This window comes from Hemitrygon akajei, chromosome 12, assembly GCF_048418815.1.
Source record: "Hemitrygon akajei chromosome 12, sHemAka1.3, whole genome shotgun sequence".
In the NCBI taxonomy this organism is placed as follows: Eukaryota; Metazoa; Chordata; class Chondrichthyes; order Myliobatiformes; family Dasyatidae; genus Hemitrygon; species Hemitrygon akajei.
In genome coordinates, this window is record NC_133135.1 from 39,105,342 (window position 1) to 39,126,323 (window position 20,982).

Below are 20,982 nucleotides of genomic sequence, written 5' to 3' on the forward strand. Positions count from 1 at the left end.
ATTGTGGACAGAAGGGGTTGTCCCATGGGACAAGCCCCTTCTCTCTTCTATGTACCATTTCAAAGTGTGAGGCTATGTAGCATCCAAGCCAGAACCACCAGACTCAAAAACAATGACTTTCTCCAAACAGTAAAGTTGATCAACACCTCGACCCACTAACCTACCCCTCCACCACTACTTCATCATTTCCTGTCAATCACTTATGTACAGACACTTCATGCCTAGCATCACTTTATGGACATGTAATCAAGCTATGTATATAAGCCATCTTAAGTATTTATATTTATTGCATTTTTAATTACTGTGTTCTTTATCTTACTGTTCTTTTTTTTTTGCTGCATCAGATCTGGAGAAACAATTATTTCATTCTCCTTTACAATTGTGTACTGGAAATGACACTAAATAATCTTGAATTATGACTGGAAAGCTAATTTCACAAATTTAGGGCTTCATGCAACTTCATGGGGCAGAAACAAGTTTGCAGGACGCCTGGTACAGGTAGCATTGTGAGTACAGGCAGGCAAGAAGACAAGGCAGAGTGCCTTTAATGGTGCATGAATGCAGGCATGACAGACATCCTATAGGTTTCATGGGCACCATGGGAGAGCACTTGGGACTTATGATATCATTATATGCAAGTTTCACTCCTGTATATTTAGATAGTCCTTTATTTTTATTGGTTCCAAATTCTGGAGCTCTGCATTACTGTAAGAACACTGTGGATGTACCTTTATCACAGGTCTGCAATAATTCAAGAGGGTGGGTTATCATTATCTTGCGAAGGACAATTAAAGATTAATATTCAATGCGGCAATTTATTTTTATTTATTTATTGAGATAGAGCATGGATTAGGTCCTTCTGGTCCTTCGAGCCACACCACCCAGCAACCCCTGATTTAACCGTAGCCTAATCACGGGACAATTTACAATGACCAATTAACCTACCAACTGGTACATCTTTAGACTGTGGGAGAAAATTCACACAAATTTAGTTAGCCAGAGCATGAAGGCTTATGGGGAGAAGGCAGGAGATTGAGCCTGAAAGGGTAATGGATCAGCCAAGATGAAATGATAGAGCAGACTCAATGAGTCAAATGGTCTAATACTGCTCCTATAACTTATGGTCAGTTGGAGGAAATTCATGCAGTCATGGGGAGAATGTGCAAAATCCTTACAGATAGAACTGCCAATGATACCTACGTCCTATGATGATTAATAAGTCTATGAATATTACTACAGCATAAAATGACTATAAACTACATTAATATGTTTGACAGGTCATAAGACATTGGAACAGTGTCATTTGGCCCATTGAGCCCATGACATCATTTGATCATGGCTCATTGATTGTCCCTGTAACCTTTGGTGCCCTTACTAGTCAAGGATCTATCACCCAATACCCAGGCCTCTAGAGCTGTCTGTGGCAATGAATTCCACAGATTCACTATCCTCTGGCTAAAATAAAGATAGCGAGCCATCACTTCTGAAGGAGAATAAGGGATGGGTAATAGATCTGGTCTCATAAAGAAACCCACATCGTATAAAATGAATTTTAAATAATACTCCAAAATTTCAAAAACATATTTTGGCTAATATTTCAAAAAAAAACTTTGAATGAAACAGCAAGTTTTCAATTTTCTCACTGAAGTTTACTTGGCAAATGAAAATGTAAACATGTTAATTACTGATATATGAAACAAAGGAAGAGTCAGACAGAGAAAGAAAGACAATCTAAATCTTGTCTGATATTTTATAAAATGTTTCTGGAGAGATGGGAGATATTTTCCCACAGAAAAAAAACAATAAAGAACGAAGCAATAGTTAAGTTAATCTTCGCAACCAAGCTTCTTGTAATATAAATAAATACACGAGAGAAGCAGAAGAGGTTGAAAAAGAAGTCAAGGGCGAAGAAAATTTTTAGAAATGGAAGCGGACAAATGGCAAAGCAGCAGCAATGGGTTTTAACTTGCAAAGCAAAAAGGAATGTTCCTGTACGTTGGTTCTAAGTATCAAGGAAGCGGTCCGCCCAAGTCAGAGTTTGTTGCCTGTCTCTCGTTGCCCTGAAGATGGTGACGGTGAGTCTACCCTAAACATTGCGGTTCCTCTGGTTAAATTACATTTTCGTCTTTCCGTGGATTTTGGCTATACAGTATTGTCGAGCCGGGAGGGAGTTGAATCTGTGCGTTTGTAGTGTTGTAGGAATTGTAGTGTTTGTCCATGTAGGATTGGACCAGGTTTGGCGGCTCTTTATAAACAAACCTGCTTATCGGTAGGTGTCGACGAAAAAGTTTTAAAAATAGCCACATAGATCCATGGGTGGCTGTTCTCCGTGTTGGACGAAGTGGACGTTTGCAGAGCTTGATAATTTTTGTCATGTCGGGTAGGCGGGTGGCAAAATATTTAGAGTTTAAGCAAGGGTTCTGTTTCGTTTGAGCTTCAATTTTGTACACAGTCGATTACTTTGTGTGAAATTGTCTGAAATTATGGCAGGGAAAAACTTCTGTAAAATGTATTTAATATAGATATTACCTGAATACCAACTTGTTTACATTTTTAAAGTATAAATACACCTCAGTAATGTTGCCAAGACACTCTAGGGCAGCTGGCCAAAAGCGCGGAGGAAGAGACTGGTTCGAAGGAAACAAGGTAGAGGCATAACAATTCAAGGAGAATATTCTCGAGATTCGGGCATCCGCACAGTTGAAGAATTCATTAACTTTACACATGAGTAAGATCCCGGAATCAGCGGGTAATTTAGTTGGCAAAGGGGAATTTAGCCCCATGGAGGAATTGAAACTAAAGGGTGAGAATTTTAAAACTGAAGTGGAACGAAGACAAGTCATCCATACATCGGGGTGAAAGTGGTGACCTCTTAGCAAATCTCTGGTTAATGTCAAGTTTACCATTCGTAAAGGAAAGCCGCTCCGTGACTAGGCGGGAGTTTCCATCGTTAGAGCCGGCAGCGACAAGCATGCGCAGACGCCAGCGGCAGCTGTCGGGTTCGCTGCTCCCCGTCACGTGGTTCCGAGTAATCCCGCCCACTCGGCTGCTGAGTGGCGGAAACCCGCTGTCAGTCTCCAGCATCGTTCCGTTGCACCACCCGGGCCAACGTAGTTGTGCAGCTGGGCGACAAAAGGAGCTGGGTAACGGCCAGGACGTCTGAGCACTCTGTAAGTGCGAGTTTGGCGGCTCAGTTAAACGGGAGGCGGTGAGTCAGGCTGGGCTGCTTGTCACTGGCATTGGTTGAGAGGGAGTCAATTCTTTAATGCACTGTGTGGAACCTGGGAACGTGGCCGATTGTTGGACCGGGCCGCACACTCCAGTCGATTAACGTGGACCAACGCAGTTAAACACTGGTGGAGTAGGGGCGTGACACGTTTCCTATTTGCATTAGGACTGGGTTGGAATGGTGGTGTTAATGTTGATCTGAGTTTTCTCGATCTCCTGAGTTGAGAGCCAGCCAGCTCCACCTCAGGGAGTACGGTGTTTGTTTACAATGACTGCGAGTTGCAGCACTTAAAACAGGAAATGTATCAACTAACTTGCCGAACAAAAATTACAGTTTCGAAGACCCGTTACGGCATGTAGTAAAAATTGCGATTTTAGCGAGTTCATTTAATCAAATAGCTGTTTTCTAGGACCCCCTTTTTCCTAAATGCAAATTTCCATTTAAAGGTTTTCTTCGATCGGTGAAGATTATAACTTGTCACTTAAGTTTGGCGCACAACGAAACGTTGAACAGAATTTTATTTTGTCTAGCTTAAAGACTTTAAGATAATATCTTTCTACACTTGATATGTTTTTGAGTGTGATTTATGAGCACTACATGTTGTCTTAACACGTTTTTGATCGTTTCTGAGTCTTATGAATAATATTTGCATAGAAAACATTCTTCGTGTGACAGATTATGCTTAAATTTTTGAGTGAGATTTTTTAGCTCTTTTGACACTTGGATGTGGTTTATCAGAGGAAACAGAACTTTCAATCTATTTAATAATGGTGGTGCTAATACGGTGGCAGGAAATTTGTCCATATTTAATTTGTCCATGTTTTATTGAGGTGTGCACTCGGGGTACATTGCAGGTAACATTATAGGGTAATGCAATGAAATTATAATATCAATATAACCTAGGCCATTTGTTTCATGATAGGTTTTAAGGTTGGCTTTTTAAAAGTTTGAAATGGTCTTTATTAGTGTGCCTATCCCAAATTTAGGTCAGAAATTAGTTAAAATTGTTGTCCATTCAAGACTCAACAAGTCCTCTGCAATTCCAGTACAGTCTTCCGTATTACATGGTATCTGGATTCAACTTAAAAGTTGTTTCTTTGGAACTCACTGGTGGTTTTTGGGTGTTCTGCTGGTGCTATTAGTTTACTGAAATTCATACAAATTGTTCTACAGAATTGTTCTATAGAATTTAGAAGGGTGTTCCAGAAAGTACTACGTAAAGCATAGTGGTGTGGTGTGTAACTCCCAATTATATATTTTGAAGTCACACATAATGGCCATCATTATGAGTAAATTTGTTATTTCTTATTCCAGGTAGTGTTTCTTTTGGTTTTATCACCAAGGAGAAGGTCAGTCGATCTAAGTGGTTCATGCAAGATCACAGAAAAACACTCCCATCAGCCTATCCCTCTTCTTCTGCTTTCCCTGGACACTTGTGATGTGCTCTCCTTTTTATACTGTTTTGCAGTCATATACATGAAGGAATAACTTTCAGTAACCAATTAACATGCAATATGTCATGACTTTCGGCCTTGACTGTGTAACATTTTTAAGAACTTTGGACATTGTTTTATGTCTTTTGACTGTTGCATTTTTCCACTGCCTCAATATGTTTGAGAGGAATAAATGTTTCTGACAATTGCATATAGCATTTGGAAACACTTCTATAAAGGGTGCCCTCTTGTGATAATTTTCCGTGTGCAATGGTACTTTCTTTGATTGTTAGTCGTGGTTAAATAATACTGCATACACTGCAGCCGACGTGAAATTCTTCATATTTGAGCCACATCAATTTGTTTCTAGATTAATTCTGGGGTGGCTATCTGTCAGTCCTTGTAGCAGAGATGTGCTTAGGACCTTTTGTACTGTTTACTTAATAATTTCACATTCTCTTTCTTTGTAGATAACAAGCTAGACCAGCACTGAGTGTTCTTCTGCAGAACTCTGAGAATTAAGACACTAATAGAACTGTGCCAGCATCTCAGCACAAAGGGAAATAGTGTAGTTGTTGGCTAGTTTATTTATTGAGATACAGCATGGAATAAGTCTTCTGTCCCTTCAAGCCACGCTGCCCAGCAACCCCCTCATCACAGGACAATTTACAACGTTCTTTATTGTTACCATGTCTTTGGACTGGATACAAACTGGAGCACCTGGAGGAAATTCATGTGGTCATGGGGAGAACGTACATACTCCTTATAGACTGGGGCAGGAATTGAACCCAGGTCTCCTGTACTGTAAAGTGTTGTACTAACCACTACGTTACCATGCTGCCCTGGTATCCCAGCCCCAGGTGTACCTAGAGTATCATAGATCTTAGCAGTTTCAGCTGCATATTAATGAACTGGTCTTTTACACAAATGGGGATGCTTGCTGATGGTTCTGCAGTATTCAATAAATTGCCCTGTCAGTTTCCATTCGCTACTGCACGGATAATGAAGCAACCAATCCCTACTTTCAGTAGCATCTGAAACAAACCAATGAATGCCATAACTTGTAAGACATAAGTGTCGGGCAATGACATTTATATTAAAATGTAAGTAGTGGTACTATTACTGGAACTTCTCTAACCAACTCTAGAAACTTCGGCTGCTGGCATTTTTAGTAATACTGCACTTCTCCCTTTGACAAACCCCTGCCCTACTTATTCCTATGAATAAATTTTAAAATGGAGTGTTAAATGTTATTGGAATGATCAGAATAATTGAATGCAGCAAGTCCTAACCTGGCACTGTTGTTTGTGGTCTCAATTTACAGCTGAAATTACTTGTACCTCTGCCCTTTGTATGGCAAAGTCTGGACACTGGCCAGCCATAAAAAGTATTTTGCAGAGACTCTGTCCCTGAAATATAAGACATACAGTAGGAGCAGAATTGGACCATTTGGCCCATTGGGTCTGTTCTGCAATTCTGACAGGTGACAGTACTGGGGGCAGAGCTTTGTTTTAAATGCAAGCTTTGTATGAATTTAACAATTTAAGCATTTTGAACTTCAAAAGGCATTTAAAAACTTGTACAGTGGAACTGAAGATAAAAAATAAACTCAAAAGCACTTAGAAATATTTGGAAGCATGTTATTTACTAAAAATTTACTTGCCTTGCATATATTCCATGGAAATCAATTAAGTTTCAGATCCTGTGCCAGATCTGAATACTGACTACTTTTACCACTTTGGTCTTCATAAATACTTTGGATTTCATATGAGTTTAGGAGCAAGGATGAACTTGTACAAGATATTGACAAGGCTGAATTTGTAGTATTCTGATCACCTACCTTTAGGGAAAGATATTGGTAAGCTTGAAAGAGTGCAAAGAAAATGTACAAGAATGTTGCCAGGTTTGAGGACCTGAGTTGTTGGAAAAGAACAAATAGGTTAGGACATTATTCCATGCAGCCTAGGAGAAAGATCATATAGAAGTATATAAAATTGAGGGGTATAAATGGGTAAGCTTTTTCAACTGAGGTCAGAGCTTTACGGTGAAATGTGAAATATTTATGAGGAATCTGAGGTGGAGCTTCTTTGAATCTTGTGCAAGTGTAGATGAGCTTCCAGCAAAGTGGTGAATGTGGGTTCAATTGCAACATTTAAGAGAAGTTTAGATAGGTATATGGATGAGTGGGGGTTATGGAGGACTATGTCTGGGTGTGGATAGAGGGAACTAGACAGAAAAGCAGGTTGGCACAGACTAGATGACCAATTGGGCCTATTGGTGTGCTACAGTTCGCTATGGCTGGTGTCCAGCAGGATAGTGAACAAGATTCATCTCCCTGCCTGAATGTGTCAGTGAGACCTGAACTTCTGCTTTTAGACTTCAGTTTGAATAGCTGAACACCAATGGTTTCAAGGGAACAGTTGGCTAAAGCCTGCATAGTTGGGGCCAATGTGATGTAAGGTGTGCTGCCTGAAAACTGCTTGGAAGTGATTATCAAAAGGATATTGGACATGCATTTGCAAATAAATAATTGAAAAGGTTTCTTTAAGCAGTATTGTTAGCTAAAGGCTGCTACTTGTGTTGCATGATTCTCACAAAAACTGATATAGGAATATTGTTGGCTGTTGAGAGATTCCTAAAGCCACCCTATCTGAGGAAAAACTTGAACTTGGGACTACTTATTCAGTATCTCTTCATACTGTGCAGTGAATTAACCTTTGAGCCATCATTGAACCCACACCCATTAAATCAAGTTGTTACAGTGAATCATCAGCTTACTATATTACTATATTCATAGTACTGCTTAATTATTGAATCTATAGAATTGCAAGGCACGTTTTGGATACTCACAAGATTCTGCAGAGATGGAAATCCAGAGGAACCCACAAAATGCTGGAGAAACTCAGCAGGTCCAGCAGCATCTATGGAAACGAATAAACAGTTGACATATTGGGCTGAGACATGCTTTTATATTCAGCATGCTTAGGCCATTTGATCCTGTTCTTCCCATCTAATCCCTTGAAAACAATCTTCCATTATTCTCTCTCATGTTTATCTAGCTTCTTAAAATTCTTCTGTAGAATCAGTTCCCACTAATACCTATGACAATAATTTTTAGTTTTCAATGCTGTCTGGGTAAAAATAAATATTTTGCCTATTTTTTTTTAACAATTCTCCTTTTGATCTCTTCTTTCCATAAAGGAGGCATATGCTATGCATCATCATTATCATCTGCCTTTTTCTGTCCTTCTTATTGGTCAAGAGGTTGAGAACTTACAGTTTATGTTTTCTTTCTGATTCTCTCTTACTAGCTAAAGTGTGGTTAGTCTCTGCTCTCAATTCTCTTATTGCATTTTTTTAGTATTCTGAGGGCACAACATTCTCTCAAAGTTCATTAAGTTGTCATCTTTGCCTTTTTGCCTTCCTACCCACCTGGCTTTGTCCATCACCTTCTAGCTCTCTCTCTGCCTCACTCACCTTTTTATTCTGCCATCTTTCCCTTTTCCAGTCCCAAAGAAGGGCCTTGGTCCAAAACATCAGATGTTTATTCGTTTCCATTGATGCTGCCTGTCCTGTTGAGTTCCTCCAGCATTTTGTGTATGTTGCTTTGGATTTCCCTCATCTGCAGAATATCACATTTTTTGTCTCCTGATGCAGGGTTTCTTCGCTAATGCCATTGGTTGTATGTGATCTTTTATTATTGCTGTTTGCAAAGTTTTATGTAATTTAAGAGTCTTATTAGATCCCTTTGCAGCCAGCCATCTCTTATCAGGATTTTGATAGGTGCTGTAGTCTGCATGTGGGTAGTTCTGATTCGGATTGATCCAGTTACAGAGAGGGGCATTGAGTCCCAACTAGGAGTTTACCCACCAACTTCTGAGGGATGATCATGTTAGATGTCAAGCTGAAGGCGATGAAGAACATCCTGATGTCGGAGGCATTGTTCCCTAAGTGGGACAGGACTGAGTGTAGGAGTGAGGCTTTGGCATTGTCAGTGCACTGGTTTGAGTGGCAGGTGAACTGGAAAAGGGCCAATGCAGCTGGAAGGTGGGCAAAAGCCAAGATCTCTATGGCCAGCCATTTTAATTCCACTTCCCATTCCCACAATATCTACAGCCTCCTCTCCAGCCAGGTGAGGGTAAGACACGGATTGAAAGGTACTGTTCTGAAATTGCAAAAGAAGCTCTTTTCGGTACTATGTCCATGCAAGCTGCTGCTTAATGCAGCTTTTTTGTCCCATTTAATTTTCGTCATAATGTGGTAATACATTTGAATTTTTTTAATGTGTGCAATTTGAAAGCAAAAATAGTTTTTTTTCCAAATCTAATCAAGTTAGTGGGTTCTCTGCTGATATTTTCTGAAAGAATCTTCTATCAAGAGGATTTCCTGTGATCTATGTCTGATTTTGGCCAGAATTTTTTGGTCAGTAGGTGTTTGTTTGGATCTTTTATTAGTCTTCCTGTAGGTTAAAGTGGTTAATTTTGTTCCATTTTGCAAAGAGTTGTAAGTGAATAATGAATGTTAACAGCCAATGGTGCTTCTGTTTCAGGCCAGAGAAGTACACTTTAACAAGTAAGTTCTAAAACTGCAAAGGAAGCACATGCAGTTCAGCTTTGTGCCTGAAGGATTATTGACCACCAGGACAGTGCAATGGACAGTTGTAAAAATATTGCTTTAAGAGTCTTCTTGGGAAGAGGCACCCACTATAATATAAATTTCTCAAATTTGCTTATAATTTCTTGTAGATAAATAAAGGTAGAATTAAAAGACAATATTCAGTTATTGGAAATTGGGATTTAAACAAGTTAATTGAAATTAAGTACAGTTTGTATTAAATTGTGGAAGAACCAGGTGTTGCAATTTGTTCTTACTCTGCAATATTGATAGTTTTCTCTGAATGAAGTTCTTTGTTCTTTAATATACTTTTGTATAACTTCCAACATACTTTGATTACTCAGGATCAGGGTTATTATTGTTGACAAATAGGATGAAATGTTGTTCTGTGGAGCAATACAGTGCAAATTTATAAAATTATAATAACTACAGAAATAGCGCAAAAAGAGGTAATAATGAAGTAATGTTCTTGGACCATTCAGAAATCTGATGGTAGAGGAGAAGAAGCTGTTCCTGATTCACTGACTGAATCTTCAGGCTCCCATACCACCTGTCCGATCGTAATAAAAAGAGGACATTCAAGATGGTGAAATGATGATGTACGCCACTGGTTTGAAACACCACCTCTTCAAGACCTTGATGCTGGTGGAATTGCAAGCAAGAGAAAATCTGCGGATGATGGTGATAGAGCTGGCTGTATCTGTAAACCTCCGTAGCTTCTTGAAATGTTGTGCTGTGACCAGTCTGAATACTCTCCACTGTACATCTAGAGAAATTTGTGTCTTTTGGTGCCATACTGAATCTCTGTAACCTCCAAATGAGTAGAACCTGCACCTTTTCCAGCTTAATGACGTTTCTCTATAGTAGCTAGGTGACCAGAACTGCAGACAGTACTTCTAAGTGTAGTGTCAACAATGTGTTTTTCAGCTGTAATTATATGTCCCAACTCTTGTACTCAATGCCTTGCTGAAGGTAAGAGTCCTAGCACCATTTTCATCACCCTATCTACCTGTGTTGTCACAGTGTAATGTTTTCTACTAGTTCCTCACTCTTGCTTTAGTATAATTAATATCTGTTGTTAGGTATGCACAGCTTAATTAGTCTCGACTGAATAATGTTTGTCAAGCTGCTCTCTTGTTTACCAACCAGTTTTGGCTAATAACAAAAAAAATAGGAAGTAGCAGATCGGGCAGTATCTGTGGGAGAACAAACTTAAGAATTGGGTAACTGAGAAAAGAACATGTTGGCTTTAAGTTGCAGAGATGCATTGGTCTTAGGAAAGCTCTCTGTTTGGGAGAGGCTAGGGTGGCATGCCAAAAGCATGAATGCTGAGGATCTGGCTGGTAAAGTAACGTGGACATCTGAGAGAAAAGATGGGTAAATAAAAGCTGTGAATTGCTTGTCAGAGCTGTTGCTGAAACTAAAGGCACATTGGATCAGGCACTGTCTTTGGTGAGTGGAAGTCCAGATAATGTTACAGTTCCCACCACCAAGCACATTCTCTCTCCCCAGCTTTCTGCAGGGATCACTCCCTAGACGAGTGACTGCCTTGTCCATTCGTCCTTCCCCATTAATCTCCCTCCTGGCACTTATCCTTGCAAGCGGAACAAGTGCCACACTTGTCCCTATAACCACCTCCTTCACTACTATTCAGGGCCCCAAACAATCCTTCCAGGTGAGGCGACACTTCACCTGTGAGTCTTTTGGGGTCATCTACTGTTACTGGTTCAGTCTCCTGTATATCGGTGAGACCCGATGCAGATTAGGAGACCGCTTTGTCGAGCACCTACGCTCTGTCAGAAAAAGTGGGATTTCCCAGTGGCTACCAATTTTAATTCCACTTCCCAGTCCCATTCCCATTCTGACATGCCAGTCCATGGTCTCTTCTGTCACGATGCAGGTTGGAGGAGTAACACCTTGTATTTCATCTGGGTAGCCTCCAACCTGATGGCATGAACATCGATTTCTTGAACTTCTGGTAATGGGTTCTTGCCCCCCCACCATTCCCCACCCCATTTCCCCCTCTGCCTTATCTCCTTGTCTGCCCATCACCTTCTGGTACTCCTCCCCCTTTTTCATTCTTCCATGGCCTTCTGTTTTCTCCTATCAGATTCTCCTTTCTCCAGCCCTGTGTCTCTTTCACCAATCACCTTTCCAGATCTTTCCTTCCCCTCTCCCCTTCCTGGTTTCACCTATCACTTTGTGTTTCTCCTTCCCCTCCCACCACTTCTAAACTTCTGATTCCTCGTTTTTTTTCCCTCCAGTTCTGTTGAAGGGTCTCAGCTCTAAATGTCGACTGTACTCTTTTCCATAGATGCTGCCTGGCCTGCTGAGTTCCTTCAGTGTTTTGCGTATGTTGCTTGGATTTCCAGCATCTGCAGATTTTCTCTTGTTTTAGATCAATCTTGTATTGCTTTTAGAACAAGTCATCACATTGAAATGACATTCTAATTGGTATTGAAGGATGGATGTGGGGACACTGTATTGACAGTCATTTTCACTCCCAACATCTATTTCTTCAAATTTGGAGATTGGACATTTAAGACTGAGATGAGAAGTTGATTCAATTTGAGCAGAGTGAATTCTTGGAGTTCTTTAGCCAAGAGACCCATGATATACCCAAGGTAGTGCAAATGATTCTTTGATATTACAAACAATATGCACATACTGTGGTAAGGTGCTTCTGAAGTAAAAGTTAAGCCATGATCTTATTGAATGGCAAGAGACTGCATGTATTCCTCCAGCTTCAGCTTGTGTTCTGCAGCATCATTAAAGGTTTTATCTTCATCTGACAAGACAATATAAAATGGAATTCCTCCCACCACTTTGACATTGCCCTGTATTTTTTATTAGAAGACCCAACTATTTAACCAACTGAAAATTGCTGCTTCTCTGCTTGTTTTTCCCAGATTTTCTGTGAAACAGTATGATTTTTCATAATTTTGTTGCTATATTAATGTTGATTGATATGTATGAAGAATAATTGACCTCCACTGGGAAGAATAATGCTGATTTGAAGCAGTAATTAAGAACATTGATAAGACCAGGACAGAAGCTGTTGCCTTTAGTAAGTCTGTTGAGAAGGTGCCACATGATGTTCTAACCTTCTTGCCTAGTCTGTAGGCTCCAGTGTGACCAAGCAAATTGGATACAAAATTGGCTTTGTGGTAGGAAGCAGAGAATGGTCATAGAAGATTGGAGGCTTATGACAACTGCTGTGCTGGGTCCTTTGTTTGTCATGTATGTTAATGATTGAATGATAATGATTAGCAAATTTGCAGCTAATACCAAAATTTTTGTAAGGTCACAATGATAAAGGTTGTCTAAGTTTGCAACATGATATAGTTCAACTGAGAAAGTGGGCTGAGGAATGTTGGATGAAATTTTACTTGTACAAGTGTAAAGTGATGTATTTTAGTAAGTTAAACCAGTGCAGGATGCACATAGTAAGTGGCAGGGTCCTGGGGAGTGTTGTTGAACAGAAAAATTGACTTGGAAATACAAGTTCCAAATTCCCTGTAAGTGGCAAATTGGGTAGATGGTGTTGACGAAAGCACATAATGTGCTCGCCTCCTTTGGCCGAGGCATGGAGTATAAGAGTTACAGGATGTCATGTTACTGCTGTAGAAAGTGTTAGTCGAGCTATTCTGAGTATTGTGTGCAGTTCTGCTTACCATACGACAGGAAGGATACGATTAAGCCAAAGAGGATGCAGTAAAGGTTCACAAGGATGGGAAGACAAGTCAAAGTAATACAGCACAGAAACTGGCCTTTCTGCCCACTTATCCATGCTGCAGTGATGACACAGAGGTGACATGATAAAACATAATAAAATTAAGAGGCTTAAATGTGATAGTTTCTTTCCCATGCTAGGAGAGTCTAAAATCAGAAGGCATATGTATAAGTTTAGAGGGAGGAAGTTTAAAGGGTTTCAAACTGATATTTCAAAATATCAGTTGGATATCTGGGTTGAGCTAGCAGATGAGGTGATGGAGATAGGAACAGTAACATTTGAGGCATCTTGTCAGGTGCTTGAGTGAGTAAGGCATAGAGGGGTTTGTGCAGGCAAGTAGGATTAGTTAAGACAGACATGATGTATCGATGCAATAGCCTAAAGGCCTATTTTTATCTTGTACAGCTTTAACTTGAATTTGTGAGTTAGGATAATAAACTAAGCAATGAAAGGATTGAGCATAATTTAGTAATTTGTAATATGCATGTTATTTTAAGCAATTTATAAGTGCTAATACATTTTATGCACCTCATTTTTAGTAACAAGTTTGTCAGAAGTAGGAAAGATGACAAGGAGGAAATTTGAGTTTCAGAAAGAAGTGCATATGAAATTATTGTAACACTGCTCTGTTTTTAAAGAGGGACTTCATTTACTTTTAAGATGAAATTTCCTCAAATAATTAATGAAAGAGATGTCATATTTAACTGGGATATAAAATGGCATTCTTGATGAGTTCTTTAGTCACCCCATTAAGCCTTTTATTTATGTTTGTATTATAAAGTATTGCTGGTTTAACTTATTTTACTATCGAAGTAAATGGGTAAGACAAGGACTTGTAGCTCATTCAATTTAAATGAAACCCTTCTGGACTTGTGCTCTTTGACTTGTATTCCATTTTATAGTCCAAGTAGTTTTAGGTTCATTTTCCATTCAAAATGATTTTTGAGGTAGGGAATTTTGAAAAACAGTGTCTCTGACAATGGTTGTTTATGTTGACAAACAGGAACAGAATTGTTAGTTTAACTGCTACAACACTTTTTTGTTGGTGTGAGAAAACATGGAAAGTATTTTTGTTCTGTTGTTCCTTTTTTATAATATTGCTTTCAGATTGAGTTGGAGTATCTGAAAAGGAACAATTTAGACTTAGAGTGCATCCATACAAACTCTGAAAGCTTAACAACTCAAAGTGAAACTAATTTTTAATGATCTTGATATCAGATACTAGAAATCTTGCTAGTCATTTCTAATGTTTTTTATTGATACCATGACAGATGTTAATTATGTGGCTTTTCCATGAGGCCACATTGATTTCTATCATGTCTTTCTGATTGAGTACTCCGCTTTATTCCTGTCTTATTGTGCTGCCTACAAGATTCATGCCACTGGTGCTCTTAGATTTTTGCTTTTCACTCTTCACAATGATGAACGGGTTGCACTTTACAGGACATTTAATACCCGTTTCTTCTCTTTTGTTATGTGAGATTGTCTCAGGTTATGAGATGAATCAGTGTTGAATTTATTCTGCCTTGTGTGGGAACAGCAATAAACTATTTGGCTCCTTAAACCTGTTGTGCCATTCATTTGGATTATGTACAGTGCCAGTGAAAAGAATTCACCCCATTGGATGATCTCTTATTTTATTTTACAACATTGAATCACAGTGGATTTAATTTGGCTTTTTTTTTAGCAGTGATCAACAGAAAGATTCTTCATGTCAAAGTGAAAACAGATCTCGACAAAGTGATCTAAATTAATGACAAAAAATGACGAACTTATTGCATATGTATTGACTCATTAAACTGGTGCAGCCAATTGGTTCTAGAAGACACATAATTAGTTAAATGGAGAGCACCTGTGTGTAGTCAAGGTGTTTCAAATGGGGGGAGGGGGAATACAACTGTTGGTGAGTCAGTGCCCTGGCAAAAACTACACCATGAAGACAAAGGAACACTCCAAGCAACTCTGCGAAAAGGTTATTGGAAGGTCATGAGATGGATACAAGAAAATTTCCAAGTCACTGAATATCCCTTGGAGTACAGTTAAGTCAATCATCAAGAAATGGAAAGAATATGTCATAGCTGAAAATCTCCTTGGAGCAGGCCATCCTCAAAAATTGAGTGACCATGCAAGAAGGGGACTAGTGAGGGAGGCCAGCAAGAGACCTGTGACAAATCTGGAGGTGTTATAAGCTTCAGTGGCTGAGATGGGAAAGACTACGCATACAACAACTGTTGCCTGGGTGCTTCACCGGTCGCAGCTTTATGGGAGAGTGGCAAAGAGAAAGCCACTGTTGTGGGGAAGAAAAACTAACTTGAAATCTCGGCTAGAGTTTGCCGTAAGGCATATATGAGACTGAAGTCAGCAGGAAGAAGGTTCAATGGTCTGATGAAACCAAAATTGAGCTTTTTGGCTATCAGCCTGGAAGGCTTGTAAAGGGCAGAGGGTAAAATGAATGCAGCAAAATATAGGGAAGTCCTGGTGGAAGACCTGATACAGTGTGCAAGAGAACTGCGACTTGGGAGATGATTTGTTTTCCAGCCAGACAGTGACCCCAAGCATAAAGCCAAAGCTACATAGGAATGACTTAAAAGCAACAAAGTTAATGTGTTGGAATGGCCAAGTCAGAGTCCACACTTCAATCCAATTGAGAATTTGTGGCTGGACTTGGAAATAGGCTGTTCACTCATGATCCCCGTGCAACCTGATGGAGTAGCTGATAGACACCTATCCACACAGACTCAAAGGCTGTAATTGCTGCCAAAGGTGCATCTACTAAAAACTGACTTGAAGGGAGTGAATACTAATGCAATCAATTACTTTGTTTTATATTTGGAATTAAGTTTGATCACTTTGTAGAGATCTGTTTTCACTTTGGCTTGAAAGTTTTTATGTTGATCAGTGTCAAAAAATACAAATTGAATCCACTGTGATTCGATGTTGTAAAACAATGAAACATGAGAACTTTAAAGAAGGTGAATACCTTGGCTTTCTGAAGACTATCTGATTGTTACTCTGTGCCACTTGATTTATAAGGCAGTGTTGAATTTTAAATAGAGCATTGTCATGGTATTAATATTTTTTATCGCACCATTGCAAATAAATGCAATTGGAGTATACAACATTCATCTCATTGAGGTATCTGACTTGGATGTTAGAATTAATTACCTACTTGTATTCTTGTATGTGGAGGCAGTAGGATACTGTAGTGCCTTAGATAGGTTGTTGCCATGATGTACAAGGTGATCTTGTGTGCTTAATCCTTGCTGTAGGTCATTGTACATCATGATGGGGAAGAATTTTTCCTTAAGGAAAATTTCTGAGGGGTGAATTATTGATTTTAGATTTTGTTTTGTGAATGCTGCTATTTAGTTGCAGATTGATATTGGGAAGAAAATTAACTGAGGTTCCCAAGCATTCCAGTTGTGGGTGGGGGAGGGGTGGTTGGTGGAGAATGCCCTTTTTGTGTCCGTGTACAGGTGGCCCCTGCTTTTCGAACGTTCGCTTTACGACAACTTGCTGTTACGAAAGACTTGCATTAGTACCTGTTTTCGTTAACCAAAGAGGATTTTCACTTTTACGAAAAAAAGACGTCAGCTTTATACCTGTGTTTACCCTGAGAAAGACTACAATGACCGTGAAGCCTTGTGCGGGCAGTTGTTTGCGCATGTGTGTACGTGCGTATGCGTGTATGTGCCGATTTTTTTTTTTTTTTTTTGCCAAATTGATTTTGGCTCGCTGCCTTCCCAAGTTCGATAAGCGAAGCTACACCATACCTACAATATTTACTACAATTTACTCCCCAATGCCATTAGGCTTTACAATTCAACCGCCAGGACTTAAGAACTTTTTAAAAGCTATTATTAATGCTTTTTGAGATAGTGATTTAGATGCATATATTTTTTACTGAGTTAAGTATTGTATGTAGTTAGTTTTGCTACAACAAGTGTATGGGACATTGGAAAAAAGTTGAATTTCCCCATGGGGATGAATAAAGTATCTATCTATCTATCTATCTATCTATTTCTACTTTATATAGGGTGTAAATTTATCATATAATTCCTGCTTTTACGATATGTTAGTGTTATGTTAGGTTTTATGTGTTATTTGCTTTGATTTGGTAGGTTGTTTTTTTGGGTCTGGGAACCATATAAATTAATGGTAATTGCTTCTTCGCTTTACGACATTTCGGCTTACAAACGGTTTCATAGGAACGCTCTACCTTCGGATAGCGGGGGGAAGCCTGTACTGTTGTGAAGTTTCTTCTCCAACGTAAAACACCAAATGCTTGTACGTATGGACAAGCTGAAAGGTAATGACCAGATTTTTAAAAAATCTGTTGGTGACAAAAACAGCAATTTTAAATAGAGAAATTGTAACTTAGCGGAAGTAGTAAATTTCAAAATTAGCAATCCAGAAATTACTACCCTGGAGGTCCTGCTTCTCAGCTTTCTACCTAGCTCTAAAATCTCTTTTTCAGGACCTCTCTGCTTTTCCTTCCTATGTCATTGGTACCAATATGTACCAAAACATCTCTAGCTGCTCTCCCTCCCTCTGCAAAATGTTGTGGATTCGATCTGAGATATCTCTGACCCTGTTACCTGGGAGACAACATACCATCCAGGTGTCACATTCATGTCCATAGAATCTCCTGTCTGTTCCCCTCACTATTGAATCCCCTATCACTACCACTCCCTTCTCTCTCTTTCCCTTCTGCACCACAGACCCATGCTCAGTACCTGTAACCTGGTCGTTGTGGCATTCCCTGGGAGGTCATCCCCCACAAAAGTATCCAAAGCAGTAATCTTATTTTTGTGGGAAATGGCACAGGTGTGCTCTGCTCTAAATGCCTATTTATATTTCTATCCCTCCTGACAATCACCCAGCTACTTGCTTCCTGCAACTTCAGGGTGACTAATTCCCTGTAACTGATCAGTTATCTCCTCACTCTCCCTAATCCTAGGTTCCCCAAAATGCCTTTTTGGCCATTGCAGAGAGCATTTTTGTGCCATTCATATTTGGTTTATAAGATGCATGTGTGCCAGAGTAGTAAAAGTTGCAGATTTCATTCCACGGAAGGGATTATTCCAGAATTTTCATAATTGGTATTGATAATAGCTTCCATTTCCCCTTTGCAAGGGAGCTGAGGAATTTTTGAACAAGCTGGCATAATCTCAAAATGTTAAGACTGGTCTATTTGCACACAGGGAATGTCATTGGATGCTGAACTGATTTGAAGTTTTGAAATTTGCGCTGGTTAAGAGTATTAGTGGATATGGAATGAAGGCAGCTAAATTAAGTTTCTGATATATTTTAAGTCAGTTTTAGGGAAACATTTGTTGCTGAATAGCTCAGCTTCTTTCCAGTTTGTGCCTCTCAAATTTATTTGTTTTTTTTTTACCTTAAATCTGTATTCTCTGGTTATTTATACTTATAGCTTAGTGGGGGCGGGGAAACTTCAGTGTTTTCCACAAGACAAGGTGCTGGATTGGGAATTGTTAATTAATACACTGAGCATGAAATTGAAAGTTTTTATCTCACTGAAACTGCTTTAACTCAAGAATGTTTTTTTAGTCATACTTTCAAAGACTTAATTGTTGGCAGATCTAGCCTAGCTTTTAAGTATGTAGGTTGGAATAGTGATAATATTCTATCGGAATTGGAAAGCAGTCCGCTGCTGATAAAGTAGGAACATTCTCCCGTGGCTCTGTTTATGCTGCTTTCACACTGGTTGCCAAATGTACAATTCTGGCAGTGATATATCCTGGCTATTCCTAATGGGAAATGTTGGAGCTCAGTACCAGCTCTAGTGGAATTAGTTGTCTCTTTTATATAAAAAAAAATTCAGTGAAAAATGAATCTGCAGCTGCAATTGTGAAAAATATTTGAGCTAGAAATGTAGGGAGATTTCTTAAGTTGTTGAGAAAATGCAATGATGTTCAGAATTGTATTTGACTTGGCTATGGAGCTTAATTATAATATAACTAGAGAAAAGGGCTACTGTTTGGAAACTGATTTCCAATGCCTTATGCACACATTGCTAATCTCAAAGGGAAATGTTCCCTCAGTTTTAGATAGGAGGACCTTGTTTAAATTTTTGAATTGCCATCCAGAACTCTTAAATACTGTGCTAAGACTATTATGTGAGAGTTAACTGTAGACCTCTGAATTACTAAATATTTTTTTCTCTCTTCAGTGTGAGTCCAAATAAGTAAAGAATCTGGATGCTAAAATGTGAAAGTCACACCGGCTGAATTCTTTGGAATGGATCGAAATAAAAGAAATTCAATAGCAGTTTTACCATTAAGACATGAGCGATTGGAAGAATTTGATGGCGGCAAGGATGGTAGTGCCATTGGTCAATCAACATCAGTGTTTCCTTCGTCATACAGAGCCTTAAGTAGTGCTGTCTCCAGACTTACTAGGCTTGATGACTTTTTCTGTGAAAAAATTGGATCTGGATTTTTTTCTGAAGTCTACAAGGTCAGTATGTGATTATTCAGTTTAAAAAAATATTGTGACAGTAATGTGAATTTTCAAACTGAGCTTTATTGATTTTTGTTGTAACCCTACAATACTTTACAGAGCTAAAAGAAAATAGGTGATGCAAAGAGCACTTGTATGCTCACTGGTGGTTTGCTGTGCAATGTTTTGTTCAAGTAAAATGATGTCTTGCTTTGTTAAAGGCAAAACAATTTGGAAATCTGACTTGGAACAATACAATTTGTATTTAAAATGTATGACTAAAACTTTTATTGTGAATTCACTGAGGAAATTCTTGTACCCTTTGTTTTTCTGACTTGCTACTTGCCTCTGTATTGCGATCTAGCCAGTATTGCTTTAATACATGGAGCATTGAAGACTACAGCACTGTACATTTCAAACCCTTTCACCCACAATGTTGTGTCATCTTTATACCCTAATGTAAAACTAATTTAGTCCTTCTCTCCTACATAGACCTCCATTTTTCTATAATTCATGTGCCCATCAAAGTTTTTTTAAAAAAATGCCCTTAATGTATCTAATTTTACCACCATCTCTGGCAGGGCTTTCCATGTACCTGCCACTGTTTTTTTTTAAAAAAAGTACCTCTGACATCCCCTCTACCTTGCTTGAATTACCTTAAAATTATGGCCTTCTGTATCAGTCATTTCCACCCTGGGGAACAAGTCTCTAACTATCTACTTGATCCATTGTCTTTTATCTTGTAAGGCATGACTTGTCTACCTTCGCTCCAAAGAGAAAAGCCCTAGCTTGCTCAGCCTGTCTTCACAAGCCATGCTCTCTAATCCAGGCAGCATCCTTGTAAATCTTCTTTGCACCTTCTAAAGCTTCCACAGCCTTCCTATAATGAGGTGACCAGAACTGAACACAACATTCCAACTGTGGTCTAACCAGGTTTTTATAGAGCTGTAACATTACCTTGCCAACATAAAATACACCTTCTTAACAATCCTATCAACTTGTGCAGCAACTCTGAGGGATCTATAGATGTGGACCCCAAGATTCTTCTATTCCTTCACACTGTTAAGAATTCTGCCATTAATCTTGGATTCTGCCTTCAAATTCACCTTCCCCCATGAATCACTTCAGTTTTTCAGTTTGAGCTCCATCTGCCACTTTGCAGCCCAGCTCTGCATCCTGTCAATGTCTCGTAACCTACGACAACCTTTCACACTATCCACAATTGCATCAACCTTTGTATTATCTGTGAACTTGCTAAACCACCCTTCTACTTCCTCATCCAACTCGTTGATAGAAATAACAGAGAAGGGTTCCCAGAACAGATCCCTTGGAACTCCACTGACCTGCAGGCAGAATATACTTAATCTTCAACACCCCTCTGCCTTCTATGGGGCAAGCAAATTCAGAATCTGCACAGCCAAATTTCCCTGGATCCCATGTTAATATTGTTGTGTATGGTTTAGTTTTGTTCCTTTCGCTTGAAGTTTGCAATCTTTGGTTTACAGAGCTCA

The 20,982-nt window shown here is 39.1% G+C and overlaps 1 protein-coding gene across 3 annotated transcripts in view; it reads left to right on the plus strand.

Annotated features, from left to right (window-relative positions):
• The first annotated feature begins 3,048 nt into the window (after positions 1 to 3,048).
• Positions 3,049 to 20,982, plus strand: part of LOC140736914 (dual specificity testis-specific protein kinase 2-like) — an 83,757-nt gene continuing 65,823 nt past the window's right edge. The window contains exons 1-3 of one of the 3 annotated variants that reach the window (XM_073062946.1): positions 3,111 to 3,170; positions 4,544 to 4,578; positions 19,203 to 19,489. In XM_073062946.1, the coding sequence (XP_072919047.1) occupies positions 19,271 to 19,489 (219 nt within the window). In that variant the 5' untranslated portion in view covers positions 3,111 to 3,170; positions 4,544 to 4,578; positions 19,203 to 19,270. Of the gene's footprint in view, positions 3,209 to 4,543; positions 4,579 to 19,202; positions 19,490 to 20,982 lie in introns of all 3 variants that reach the window. The other 2 variants (XM_073062944.1, XM_073062945.1) reach the window with 2 other exon arrangements.